The sequence below is a fragment of the Psammomys obesus genome, unplaced genomic scaffold (genome assembly GCF_907164565.1).
Source record: "Psammomys obesus unplaced genomic scaffold, mPsaObe1.curated_primary_1811, whole genome shotgun sequence".
NCBI lineage: Eukaryota > Metazoa > Chordata > Mammalia > Rodentia > Muridae > Psammomys > Psammomys obesus.
In genome coordinates this window covers 38,171-53,714 of record NW_026589772.1, presented here as the reverse complement: position 1 = coordinate 53,714, position 15,544 = coordinate 38,171, and the positions used below count along the sequence as shown (strand labels likewise).

Genomic DNA, 15,544 nt, shown 5'->3' with positions numbered 1-15,544 from the left:
CCTACCAATGTTATCAACATTGTTGATATATAAACTAAGGTACAATAGATAAATGAAAACTATAATGATGAAATTATTCACTTTGCAAATCTAAGTAGATTCATATTGCATATGTAAGAATATTCTTTACAAAAGTCCATAGTGTGTTTTCTATAGGTTAGCTCCATTACTTTTCCCTGTATACCTTTCTATCCAGGGCAAAGTATATGAAAATGTGGAAGCAAGTGTTGTTTTGAAATAAGCATTAAAATTTAAATCCCACATTCAATCTATCTTAAGACATATTTTATCAATTGTACTAACCAAAAATATCTATATATTATATAACCATATAATTAGTTCTAAATTACTGTCATTCTGTAATGAGTAAAATTTTATTTTTTTGTGTCAGAATACAAATGTCTGTGAGTACAGGTTACCAAAATTTGATGAATGAAGGACCACAAGGATAACAAAAATAACCAATATTAACAGAGAACACTTCCTGAGGAATTAAATTGCTTGTAAAGAGAAAAGTCAAGATCAAGACACCAATTTTTGCTTTCTTAAACTTAATCCAACTGTCGGGAGTGGTGCCTCAGGCAGCTACTTTGATATTTAAATATCAGCGGAGAGACTGCTTTTACCAGACCTTCACTAAGGCAGGGAAGAATTTGCAAGTCTATCTCCTTTTGTTTGTGAAAGTAGGTGGGATAGCTTGCGAAGATCACACCTCTTCCTCAGGATCCTCGTGGAAATTAACCCATTGTTCTGACTCTACAATAAAAAGACAGGCCGGCAGTTGCTAATAGTTTTTGCTGCTAAGGTGGCTTGCTGCTGTGGCTGTTGAGTCCGGACCTTCTTAAAAAGAATCCTGTGTGCTGTGTGTGTTTTATTATTTTTAATCCTCACTCCCAACTCAAGAACCATTTGACTCTGCTGGCTGGCTCCGGCAGATTGGCGCCTGGACGTGGGACTTGAGATACAGGGAATCAGTGAAGGACACCGCGATTGTTTGGCGAGCTCACATTAAGTAGAAAGGGCGAGGTGAGTAAATCCCAGAATAAAAATGGGACAAGGCATTCGCCTAGTGTTTTCTTTATGGAGCTTAATTAAAGGTAGTCTGTATAAGAAGCAGGAAACTGAGAAAGCTAAACTTTCAGGCTCAGAGAGGAGGTAAGAAAGATGGCAGGCTTCAAGAGAAAATGATATTATACCATCAGCTCCTCCAGAGGAGTTATATTTCCCTTCTGATGACAATAATTTCTTGTCAGAAGAAGACTTTGAGGAAGACTTGTATCCAAATGAGGTTGCAGAGTTGGGGGAAGAACCAGATCAATATTATTCTGAGAGATACCCTCCAATTCAGGCTGTGCATGTTAAAAAGCATAAGCCTCGGCAAAAAGAAATTAAAAGACTGGAGTATGGCTTGGAGGAAATAAACAAAAAAAATTGGAGAATTAACTACTAAGGATAATGAGGCTCAATCTCGCACTACAATCCCATCATTGGTTGAAGGTTTAGGCCCTCCTGCTGGGAATGCTACAGTTTCAGTGGCCCAGAAGACAATGGGATCCTTTCCTTTGTCCATTGTACGGACAACTGTATCCCCTTTGCAAGCTTCTTTACAAGAAGCCAGGCAGAATGGACAAGTTGTATCTGAGTTTTATGGTCCCCAGTTCTGGAGCAACCCGATGAATGGGTGTTATGGCGAGAGTCCATGCTCCTATAAAATCTGCATGCTGCCAACACGGTCCTACAGCTCCTTTCACCCTGGCTCTGCTGGAATCCATGCCCACTGAAGCCCTCTGCCCAGGAGAATGGAAACAGTTAGCAAGAGCATGCTCATCAGGAGGAGATAATTTATTATGGAAGTCAGAATTTGCAGAGCATTGTCAAGCTACAGCTGAACTTAATTGAGCTCAGGGAATTCCTGTAACTTATGACATGCTTGCTGGAGAAGGAATCTACAGGAAAATAGCACAGCAATTGGATACTATTCCTCTTGCTCCTCAAGATTGTAAAAGATTTGCTTTTAGCGTGCTATCAGTAAATTTTAAGGAACCTATGAAGAGGTAGCATTGGCTTGTATTACCTCAAGGTATAGCAAACAGTCCAACTTTATGTCAAAAATTTGTGGCGCAAGCTATTTTTAAAACTAGAGAGGCATATTCATCTGTGTATATTATTCATTAAATGGATGACATTTTACTGGCTCATAAAAATGAAAGGATTTTATTAAATGCTTTTACACACTTACAACAAGCCTTAAAGAATCTAGGTTTAGTAATTGCACCAGAAAAGGTGCAGACAGAGCCACTCTATTTGTATTTGGGACATAAATTATATCCTCAGACCATTATGCCTCAAAAAATTCAATTAAGAAAAGACAACCTAAAATCTTTAAATGATTTTCAAAAGTTGTTAGGTGATATTAATTGGCTATGACCCCATTTAAAATTAACAACAGGAGAGCTAAAACCACTTTTTGACATTTTAAAAGGAGAGGCTAATCCTTTGTCAAAAAGGGAACTTACCAAAGAAGCTCGTGATGCTTTGCAAAAGATAGAATTAGCTATTAAAAAGCAGCATGTTCAATATATTGATTATTCAAAAGAATGGGTGCATATATTTTGGCTACTGTTCATACTCCAACTGCTGTACTGTGGCAAGAAGGACCATTATTATGGTTGCACTTTCCTGTGTCTCCTGTTCGAGTTCTGAAACCATATTATGAAGCGGTAGCTAGTTCAATTCAAAGGGCTCGCACAGAATCTCACAAGTCTTTTGGTAGAGAGCCCGCCTTAATTGCAGTTTCTTTTACCAAACAGCAAGTAGATTGGTTATTTCAAAATTCAGATTGTTGGGCCATAGCTTTTGCTCATTATTTAGGATGTATTGACAATTATTATCCAAAAGATAAATTACTTCAATTTGCCAATGAGCATGCTTTTGTATTTCCTAAAATAATTAAACAAAAGCCATTACCTCAAGTTCCAACAGTATTCACTGATGGATCTTCAAATGGAAAAGCTGTGTACATTGCCAGCCTCAGCTCAAGTTGTAGAATTACAAGCTGTTGCTGCAGTCTTTAAAAATTTGGCTTCTACCTCTTTCAACTTGTACACTGATAGCCATTATATAGCTAAAGCTTTACAAGTCCTAGAGACTGTAACATATGTTAATACAGCTAATAAACAAATACAAGATCTATTTAGAGAGATTCAACAAAGTATTTGGAGCCTTGTGCAGCCTTGTTACATAGGGCATATTAGAGCTCATTCAGGTCTTCCTGGACCTTTAACTTTAGGAAATGATTTAGCAGATCTAGCCACACGTTTGGTTGGATTAACTCAACAAGAATTGGCTCAAAATTATCATGCATTACATCATCAAAATAGCAAGAGCTTAAGAAAACAATTTAATATTACCAGAGAAGCCGCTAGACAAATTGTAAGATCATGTTCCTCTTGCCCTGAACATTTTAATGTACCTCATTATGGTGTGTCCTAGTGGTTTGACTCCCAATCATTTGTGGCAAATGGATGTAACTCATGTCCCAGAATTTGGGAAACTAAAATATAAAATTGACACTTTTTCAGGATTTATCATGGCAACTCCCTTAACAGGGGAAGCCACCAAACAGATTATAAGTCATTGCTTAAAGTGTTTTGCTGCAATTGCTATTCCTTCCATTATAAAACCTGACAATGGCTCAGGATATAGGAGTCTAGCTTTTCAGCGTTTTTTTTTTTTTTTTTTTTGCACAAATGAGTATAAGTCATAAAACGGGCATTCCATATAATCCCCAGGGCCAAGGTATTGTGGAACGAACCCATGGATCTCTTAAAAACCAATTACAAAAAATAAAAAGGGGGGAGTCATATCCCCAAATATTGATCATGCTCTCTTTATTTTAAATTTTTTAAATGTGGATATACAAGGCCATTCTGTGGCTGATCGATTGTGGCATCCTAATACCAAAGTATGCCCAAGTAAAATGGAAAGATCCGATTACTGGAATATGGCAGGGCCCTGACCCTGTATTAATATGGGGAAGAGGGCATGTTTGTGTTTTTCCACAGGACGCAGAGGGAGCCAGGTGGATCCCAGAGAGGCTGTGTGGTTTGCAGGAGTAGTTCCCCCAGAAGGAGGATGTTCCCACTACAGACAATCGTAAATTCTGCCCTGACTAAGACCAAAAAGCTGCATTAGACCTTAGCTCCTGACCCACCTTTGTTTCAGTCTGGTCCAGGGAGAAGACATTATGAGGAAAAACCTCTTATTCAATGGACTGGACTTGATTGTTCTGTTAATAAGGACAATTCTCAACAAAATCAGAGAGAATAAAAAAGAGGACCAACTAAAGCTTTGATCTGGCTCTGCTTTTCAGCAGAGCAAAACAAACTTGCTTCTAAAACACTTGGGAGGCCCTGTAACTGCCTATGTAAATTCTCCTTTTGTTCTGTTGTTTGGAGATGTTAAGCTTTCAAATGGTTCTGTTTGCTCGACAGCCTTTTACTATGGTTCCTGTAAATGTTTCTCAGACTTGGTAATTTACACAAGGAGTCACCTGCTTAGTCACTTTTGGAGTGTTATTTTGGACTTGGCTTGTGATAGGAGATGCTCCTATCGGTGGCAACAAAAATGCCTGAAGGCCTTTTAGTATGTCAAAGCTGAGCTGATCTGCACAAGATCAAACCACAGTGTCTACCCTAGCAGAGATTGGTAGTCAATGATGGGTAAGTTTTCTCTGGGGTATATTCTTCCCACAATGGGACATGAATGATAAAATTCATATACAAATAAAGATATATCTTTTGAGAGAAACAACCTAAGACAGGCACAATCTTCTGCTCCATAACTCTTAAGTTATGGCCAATTTAAAAAATATAAAAATGGGGGACATGTCGGGAGTGGTGCCTCTGACAGCTGCTTTGATATTTAAATCTCAGCGGAGAGACTGCTTTTACTGAACCTTCACTAAGGCAGGGAAGAATTTGCAAGTCCATCTCCTTTTGTTTGTGGCAGCAGGTGGGATAGTTTATGAAGATCACACCTGTTCCTCAGGATCCTCGTGGAAATTAACCCATTGTTCTGAGATGTTTCTACTCTGGCTAAAAAACTCTACAATAAAAAGACTGGCTGGCAGTTGCTGCTAGTTTTTGCTGCTAAGGCGGCTTGCTGCTGTGGCTGTTGAGTCCAGACCTTCTTAAAAAGCCTCCTGTGTGCTGTGTGTTTTTTTTTTATTATTATTAATTTTAATCCTCACTCCCAACTCAAGAACTGTTCGACTCTGCTGGCTGGCTCTGGCATCCAATTGCTTTTCTAACATAAGATACCAGGATAAATGTTTTGCTTGAATAAGTAAACATAAAGAGGAAATTGACATAAATCATCTTTAATTGTAGAAGTGCATCATGAGTCAAGACTGAATGAAGAAACACGGAGATAGCTACAAAGAGTGACACAAGAATATTGTATTAAGATCAAATGCATATGCAAATAAACTAACAGAGGCTAGAGATGCATTCAGAGTTGAAGTGTGTGTTTCATTCTCACTGTGTTGAAGAAATAGCATGAAGAAATCAGTGATAAGTCATAAGTGCAGACACCAACAAAACAAGCCATTGACAATAAATCCCTACACAAAACACCTCACAAGGACAAAATAATACAAAAGATTATAAATAAAAATGGATTCAAAGCTCTTTGAATATGACATACAATTAATATTTCCTGGGTTCTTTTGAATAACTATTATTCTTGCATTGATATTTTTTACAGTGGATACTAAATAAAGTTCCAAAAACAATAGAGTGATTCAAGTCCAAATAGTAAAGGAAACACCAAAAAGCCTAATGTGTATTGTGTAATATATATATATATATATATTACAGATAATTGTCTATAAACTGAGTGACAAAATGTTGTTATGCTTTGTAAAATGTCAGGAAGTCAATTTTTAAATGGATCATATATTCCATAAATTATGCTATAATGAAAAGGGTTCTTGTTCCACATTATAACTCATATCAGCTGAAATACTACAAAATGAAGAACAACACATAAATACAATCTTTGACAACCATCAATCCTACTTTTCTAAATAGAGAACAGAGATCTATGATTACTTAGACTCATTAATAAATGTCCTCGTGTAATAGTTCTTATTTTCTATGCTCCATATTCAGCTCATCTGTTTACTACTAATGGGATTAACTATGAATCCCTAAGTTTTGCTTTAAAAAAATTTAGTAAAGAATATTTTGAGAGCCTAACACTTTTCTGAGAGCCTCTTTCACATCCTTATTCCTCAGACTGTAGATCAGGGGATTCAGCATGGGAATGAACACAGTGTAGAAAACTGTAGTCACTTTATCAACATCCACACTATCGCCAGAGTTGGGCTGACAATAAATAAAAAGGATTGTTCCATGGAAGACAATGATGACTGTAAGATGAGAGGCACAGGTGGAAAAGGCTTTGCATCTCCCCTCTGCAGAATGTATCTTCAAGATGGTGATGAGGATAAACAAATAGGATGTGAAGATGATTACAATAGTGAGAATTTCATTGAAATTGACAACAATGAAGAAGAATAACTCATTCCTCTTCAGAGCAAGCAAGACTTAAGAGAGGAGGCAGGTCACAAAAGAAGTGGTTAATCACTTTTGACTCAAATGATGGCATCTCCAGGGCTAAGCACAGGTGAGTCAGAGAACACACTGATGCGTAGAGGTAGCAACAAGACACCAGTGCTCTACGGAGCTTTGGAGACATGATGGTCATGTACAGTAGTGGGTTACAAATGGCCACAAAGTGGTCATAGGCCATCACAGCCAATAGGAAGACCTCGGTGATAGCAAAAGCACAAGATAAATAAAATTGTACCATGCATCCCAGGTAAGAAATAATGTTTTCCTTCTTCATGATATCAGTGAACACCTTGGGCACAATGATGGAGGAGTAGCAGAAATCCACAAAGGCCAGGTGGCTGAGGAAAAAGTACATAGGAGTGTCAAGTTGAGAGCTAATCTGAATCAACACAGTCATGCCCAGGTTTGCTATGACAGTCGCTCCATAAATAAGAAAAAATACTGGGAAGAGAAAGAATGCCAGGTCAGGGACATCAGAAAAGCCAAGAAGAATGAACTCTGCCACAGAGGTGCAGTTTTTCTCACCCATGACTGCTACCCAGCATTTTAAGAGACAGAACTTGGAAGAAAAAAGAAAAGGAGACAAGAAGATATATATGTTAACTGCAGAACAATATAGGATTCATGTCAATAACATATGTTTGGAGAACAGGTAAAACAGAATTATGAAAATTTCAAAATATCAGATAGTTCAGGTTCATACAAAAATACATCTCCATTAACCCCTCTCCTGCATGTTAATATAAGCCATGGACATCTAAGTACAGTTAAGCAAACCTCTGAGGTGATTATGACTTTGTCTAAAATACACTCACTGTTGTAATTTGATATATCACGGGATTTAATCGAATCACCTTATTAAAGATGTGACCTGGGAATTTGTGGTCTATGTTGGCTATGTCCTGTACACAGTTCTACTACTGCTACTTCCACTCAAACTACTTATACGAAACTAGGAGCAAATTTCCTACAATCACCTTTTGCGGCACTACAAAAATTTCATCTGAAGTTTATGACATGGAAACATCCAGAAATTTTAATAATATTAAAACTTAAAAGTAAAATTCAGAGTGCTAAATGATAAATCCATGCCTTCATTCTTTTTTCTTTTTTTATTATCATTTATTAGGTTATCCAATTTGTATCCAGGCTGTGGCCCCATCCCTTGTCTTCTCCCAATCCCACCTTTCCCTCTCTTTCCCCCATGCCCTCCCTTGGTCCACTGATAAGTGAGATCCTCCTCCCCTTCTATTTGACCCTAGCCTCTGAGTATTATCATTGTCTTCCTCTGTGGCCTGACAAGGCTGCATTCCCTAGGAGGGGGTGATCAGAGAGCCTGCCACTGAGTTCATGCTAGAGAAAATCCCTGATTCCCTTTCTAGAGACCCAACTTTGGGACTGAGCTGCCATCTGAGCCTAGGTTTCAGATTTCAGGTCCTCTGCATGGCTTGTTTATGGATGAGGTATCATTCTCTTCAGTGTCCCCAAGGACTCAGTTTTTATGGCTTTGTTGGTCTCCTTTTGGAGCTCCTGTCCCCTCCAAGTCTTTCTATATCCCCTTTCTTTCATAAGATTACTTACACTCTGCTGAAAGATTGGCTATGAGTCTCAGCCTCTGCTTCAATACCTCTGCTTTGATATCTCGATCAGTAGAGTCTTCAGAGGCCATCTGTGGTAGGCTCCTGTCCTATTCTGTCTTCTCCAGCTTCCGATGTCCGTCACATTAAAACTACTGATTCACTACACTCAAGCTCTAAAATGAGTCAGATATATGAGTCAATTTTTTGAGAAAGTAAATGGGGAAAATGTATTAAAAAATCTTATTATGTGCAAATCAAAACGACACTGAGATTTCACCATACACCCATAAGAATGGACAAGATGAAAAACTCAAGTGACAACACATGCTGGAGAGGTTGTGGAGAAAAGGGAACTCTCCTTCACTGCTGGTGGGAATGTAAACTGGTACAACCACTCTGGAAATCTATCTGGCGCTTTCTCAGACAATTAGGAATAGTGCTTCCTCAAGACCCAGCTATACCACTGCTAGGTATATACCCTAACTTTGCTCAAGTACACAAAAGGGATACTTGCTCAACCATGTTTATAACAGCTTTATTTGTAATAGCCAGAACCTGGAAACAACTCAGATGTCCATCAACGTAGGAATAGGTACAGAAATTGTGGTATTTTTACACAATGGAATACTACTCAGCAATCAAAAAGGAGGAAATCATGAAATTTGCTGGCAAATGGTGGGATCTAGAAAAGATCATTCTGAGTGAAATATCCCAGAAGGAGAAAGACAAACACGGTATATACTCACTTATATAGACCTATAAGATATGACAAACATAATGAAATCTATACACCTAAAAAAGATAATCAAGAGAGCGGACATGGGGTAAGATAATCAATCCTCGTTTAGAAAGACAGATGGGATGTACAGTGAACGTATGACAGGAGTCTACTGAGAGCATCTGAAAGACTCTAACTAGCAGTGTTTTCAAAGCAGATACAAAGACTCATGACCAAACCTTCGGCAGAGTACAGGGAATCATATGAAAGAAGGGGAGTTAGTATGATTGGGAAAGGATAGGAGCTCCACAAGGACCAAATATATCTGGGCACAGGGGAATTTTCTGACTGACATTTAACCAAGGACCATGTATGGATATAACCTAGAACCTCTGCTCAGATGTAGCCTGTGGTAGCTCAGTAACCAATTGGTTTCCCATAGTGAGGGGAACAAGGACTATTTCTAACAGGAACTCAATGGCTGGCTCTTTGACCTCCCCACCTTCCAAGGGAGGAACAGTCCTGTTAGGCCACAGAGGAGGGCTTCACAGCCAGTCCTGAAGATACCTGATAAAACAGGATCCGATGAATGGGGAGGAGTTCCCCCCCATCAGTAGACTTGGAAAGGGGCAAGGTGGAGATGAAGGAGAGAGGGTGGGATTGGGAGGGAATGAGGGAGCGGGACACGGCTGGGATACAGAGTTAATAAAATATAACTGATAAGAAAAAAAAATCTTAAAAAGAAAATAATTCCCCCCCCCCCAAAAAAAACCTCATGATCTTTTCCCTGTTACTTTGACATATGTATTGTTCTTGTCCTTGTTTGCTTATGATTAGGAAGTTGTGATGATAAAATTTCATGGATGTAGCTTCTGACATTACTAGGAGACACAATCTCACAACAAACAACAAACTACCTGATCTTCATATATATATATATATATATATATATGAATATATAAGATCATATATATATATATATTTGACACAGGGTTTTTCTGTGTAGCCTTGGCTGTCCTTGGCTTGCTTTGCAGACCAGGCTAGCCTCAAATTCACAGAGATATGCGTGCCTCTGCCTCCCTGAGAGCTGGGTTACAGGTGTGCTCTACCGTGCCTGGCTTAAATTATTTTGTTGTTGTTTTGTTTTCTGTTTGTTTGTATGTATATTTTTGAGAGAGAAATGTTATGAATCTGGATAGGTAGAGAGATGTGGAAGGAGAAAGAATATGATATTTTTTTTCAAAAAGAAAAGGAATTAAAACAAGATGTCATGTAAAAACAATCTTATTATGACAATACATAACAACAAAATACTAAATTATTTTAAATTACATATTGCAAGTTCAGTGTTTCAGAAAATCTAATCATATTATAATTATGGAAAACCATTTATAAAAATATATTAGAGTATTTTTAGACAAAAGCTGTCAAAAGAAAGAATCATTAAATTATGCTTCTTGTAAATTGTAATATTAGCATGCCTTCTTAAATTACATGTTAAACATGATCTATTCTAAAAAAGTGAGAGCACATAAGAACATAGATGTAGTTTTACATAATAACACTATAAAAATATGTTGTCTATAATATATATATCTATATATCTATAGGTCCTAAATTACAATTACTCAAATTAAGAACAAAGAAATAAAAACCTCAGATTTCTTAATTTGTTGAACAAAATGGCTAACTTAAAACATTATGATAGTGAAAACACAATCTCATAAGGAAGTTATTCTATTCTCTGACTTTCTGAAATAAAATGAATGGAGACTATTTTTCATTAGTGCAATGAAAACCGAGAAAAACTGGAACAAAAACAAAAAAAGAGAGTAGCATTTTTCCCTATTTTGAATTAACTTTAAAGAAAAAGGAACCAACTTAAGTTATGTAGTTCTAATTTGTGCAATTGACAAAGAAAAAAGATAAAGTCAGAGAAAGAGAGAGAGAGACAGAGACAGGAAAGAAAAAGGGAGGAAAGAATGAAAGAAGAAAAAAAGAAGGAAGGAAAGAAGGGAGGGAGGAAGGGAGGAAAGAAGGAAGGGAGGGAGGGAGGGAGGGAGGGAGGGAGGAAGGAAGGAGACCAACCAACATACTGAAGTGAACAGGAAAAAACCTCATGAGGCCCCAACCCTACACAATGAAAAATAAGCAACCGAGTAAAACTAAAAGCGTAAGAGGTTCCCTTCCCCACGGGAAGAAAGAGTTCAACATCTGGTTACATGATAGTGAATGGTCAGCCTAAAGAGTCCATATACAGCACTATGTGGCCTGAATAGGACAGTTAGTGAATGAGGCCAAGGAAGGACAGCTGGCAGAGGTGTATGAGTGGATTCAAAGGAAGAAGGGGAAAGGGAGAAATGTTGTAATTAAATCATAATTTTCCCTAACAAAAGCCAAAAAAAAAAAAAAAAAAGAAAGAAACTTAAACGTTCTTCTTCATTAAACATTCATTTTTCTTCATGCAAAAAGAAAAAAAATCAGGGAAGAAAAGGAAAATGAAAAAGAAATGTTAACAAGATTTTGTTGGTAACATAGGCAAAACTTGGAAGTCAGGTTTGCAATGTTTTATGCTAATAACAGACAAGCTACTTTATAATAAATGCATAGCAAATTGAATATAAAATGCTTATCTCTATTTACAAGCTATGGCAAAAGGAAGCTCATACTCTGTCATAAGTTATATATTTCATTAAGTAAGTTGGTAAAAGACGAGAAATAGAACAAGATTAACACACACACATATGAAGAGGACAGGGAGATGGAGACAGAGACAAAGATAGAGAAGAATATTTTACATCTTTAGTCTCAAATTTTTCATGCTTAAAATGTTTTATATTAGAATGAATTACTCTCATTTATCACCAGCTGTCTCTCAGAAAACACCAAGGAACTTTTTTCATGGAAATTCTAAAGTTTAAGAGTTCTCATATGCAGAAAATTTAAATGTATTTAAAAATAATTTTATTTAATAATATATATCCATTTCTAATTTTGAGTAGTTACAGCCTTGTGCTTTTGAACAAACCTGAAACATTTTTCTCCAGGCCTGGAAATTTTAAACATTTATCAGAAGCAGAGATTTTTATACAGCAAATTAAGCTCTAGGGAAAGATCCCTTATGTAAAACAAGGACTAATTTATATGCCAAACAAATCTAATAAAATTGAACCACAAATGTATGTCATTGAAGACTCAAAAATATTCTCTGTAGACTATCATCAGAAATTTTTTATAAATTACCAAGATTTATGGAGCTGTTGCACAAGAATAGTAATAAAGTTAAATAATATAAAGTGTTTGTGAATATGCAACATTTATATTGAAGTTGGCCCTTATAAGGATTAAATGACATTCCTCAATAAATAATGCCATGGATACTACTATTTAGTTTGAAAATATTTATCTGATGATTACCTCAGTTATTTATAATTCATAAGAAAGCCAGAAACACAAACAGTAATTTAAATTGTGTATACAAAAAACATTACCAACACGAGAAGAAAACTGAATGGAACAATAATTATTATCTATGTTATCTTTAAGTTTGCAAGACTTTAAAAGTATGTATATAATATGTATTTAAAAGCATGTATCATACACAGAATTGAAGGGTTTTACCAAATAACATTATTTCTTATTTGTGTTCATAAGGTGAATGATTTTTCAATTATATTGCTAATTTTTATTCAAAAAAGGAACATCCTATTTAAAAGCAAACTAAGCAAAACAAAACAAAACAAAAACTATTGAGTCCAATTTGCACTGCCCATGTATGCCTGGGTTTGTTGCCCTCTGTTGGAGCATGGTCCACCAACCAGGGGCCTTACTCTTTTTTCACTTTTTAAAAACTTTTATTAATTACACTTATTCACTTTGTATCCCCCCATAAGCCCCACTCTCCTCCCCTCCCGATCACACCCTCTGCATGCATGCCCCTCCCCAAGTCCACTGATAGGGGAGGTACCTCTCTCCTTCCTTTTATCTTAGTCAATCAGATCTCATCAGGAGTGGCTGCATTGTCATCCTCTGTGGCCTGGTAAGGTTGCTTCCCCCTCAGGGGGAGGTGATCAAAGAGCAGGCCAATCAGTTTTTGTCAGAGGCAGTCTCTCTTCCCATTACTATGGAACCCACTTGGACACTGAACTGCCATGGGCTACGCCTGTGCAGGGGTTCTAGGTTATCTCCTGCATGGTACTTGGTTGGAGTATGAGTCAATAATTTTTGTTTTGTTTTGTTTTGCTTTGTTTTAAATAGGACACTAAGTTGGGAGGGTAGGGATGTGGGGACATATCTGGGAGGTGATAAAGGAAGGAATGTGGAATGAATGTGATCAATCCTATGAAATTCTCAATGATTATTTTTTTTAAAGACACAGGTAGAAGTAAAATTCCCAAACTATTTTTGTAATCCAAAGAGCATGTAAAACTATTTAGAGAAGACTTTCATGACTTGTATTAACTGGAAGTGAGAGTGGATTGACATCACATGTAAAGTCTATGACCCTGACTCCATTTGTTAAGGAAGTTGTGTTGCTAGAAGGCACATGGGGAACCAGAAAAGTAGAAGAGGTCATACCTTGGCCTGCTATGCAGCACCTTCTCATGGTAAAGCAAACAGGATAGACATAAAAGCCTGAGAAACATCTTCCTTATCAGAAAACAACCAAATAGCCTAGAAGCAATACGAAAGAACACTAAAGGAAACCATGGAAGATTTAGCTCAGTGTGTTAGATGTCAAGTATTTCTCTCAATGCTATTTATCCTCAGAAATAAAGAAAATATTAAGCATAAAAAAGTAACATCCTATGGAGATAGGACCATAATGCTTGCATAGACCTTACTAAAAGTAGTAGAAAATATCTCTGCAGGTTAAAATTTGCATTTTTTAAAAATCTTTTAAAATTTCTCTAATTCTCTAAATCTCTGGTTTATATAGGAGTAACCATCATTTCATGTATGTCAGCATAAGTTGAGTGTATACTAAATGAGTGAATAAACAAAACAAAACAAACAAATAAACAGAAAAATTATGAGCATGGGAAAGAGAAAGGCAGAGAGAGGCAACATAAGGGATATGGGATTCAGGGAATGGGTTTTCAGAAACAAGAAAGTGCTGTATACATGCATGCAATTGTCAAAGTACAACTTGAATGCAGGTCTCATCAGGACTGGCTGAATCCTCTTCCTCTGGCCTGGCAAGTCTGCCCCCCACCCAGGAGGAGGTGGTCAAAAAGCTTGCCACTGAGTCTAGGTTATATTCATGAATGAACCTTGGTTGGAGTATCCATCTCAGAAAAGACCCCTCTGCCCAGATATTTTGGTTCTGTTTCTCTCCTTGTGGAGCTCCCTTGACAGGCCACAGAGGAGGACATTGGAGCCAGTCCTGATGAGACCTGATAACTTAGGGTCAGATGGAAGGAGAGGAGGTATTTCCCTATTAGTGGACTTGGAGAGGGGCATGGGAGGAAATGAGAGAGGGGGCTACCGTTGGGATACAAAGTGTATAAAATGTAATCAATGTAAAAAATAAAAATTAAATTTAAAAAATGCTATCTTTTTTCCATTGTATGCTTTTGGCTTCTTTGTCAAAAATAAAGTATCCACAGGCATATGGGTATATTTTTGCGTCTTCAGTTTGATTCCATTGATCCACCAGTCTGGTTCTATGACAGTACCATGCCTTTTTTTATTACTGTTGCTGTATAATACAGTTTGAGATCAGGAATGGAGGTACCTCCAGAAGATCTTTTATAGTTCAGGGTTGTTTTAGCAATTCTGGGTTTTTTGTTTTGTTTTGTTTTGTTTTTGTTTTCTGTATGAAACTGAGAATTGTTCTTTCAAGGTATGTAATAATTGTGTTGGTATTTTCATTAGAATTGCATTGAATATGTAGATTGCTTTTGTAAGATGGCCATTTTCACTATGAATCCTACCAATTCATAAACACAGGAGATTTTTCTATCTTCTGATATCGTCTTCTTTTTCTTTCTTCAAAACATTGAAGTATTTTGTATCCAGTTACTTTACTGAATGTTTTTATCAGCTCAAGGAGTTCTCTGGTAGAATTTTGGGGGTCACTCATATATAGTATCTTAACATCTGCAAACAATGATACTTTTACTTCTTTCCTTCAGATTTGTATACCCTTGATCTCCTTTAGTTTTCTTAGTGCTCTAGCTAGGACTTCAAGTACTATGTTGAAGAAATAAGGATAGAGTGGGCAGCCTTGCCTTGTCCTTGATTTCAGTGGGATTGACTTAAGTTTCTCTCTCTTTAGTTCATATTTTTAAGGAAATAACTGCTGCTGTAACAGCATTGCAAAAGTGAAGATACTGTAAGTAAGAAGCCTAGAAGAGCAAAATACATAAAATCCTGAGCAAATATCCATGGTATTCTCACTCTATGCATGCATGTTTGTTAGTGTCATGATTTTCATTGTAAATTATAAACATTACATTTTGAAATGAATAATAATGTCCATTATGGATACAGAAATAAACTTGGAAACTTTGCAAAATTCTACATTTTTATTTGGAAATACCTTACAAAAACACAATATATGATTTGCTAGGATATGAATTATAAATAACAAATTTAAATCAAAC

General features: G+C 36.8%; 1 protein-coding gene across 1 annotated transcript; it reads right to left on the bottom strand.

The window, feature by feature from the left end:
- Nucleotides 1–6,233: 6,233 nt before the first annotated feature.
- On the bottom strand, nucleotides 6,234–7,167 carry LOC129675401 (olfactory receptor 5L2-like). The gene is given in 2 exon segments (XM_055605434.1): nucleotides 6,234–6,591; nucleotides 6,593–7,167. Coding segments are annotated over 2 exon segments (933 nt in total).
- Nucleotides 7,168–15,544: the final 8,377 nt, after the last annotated feature.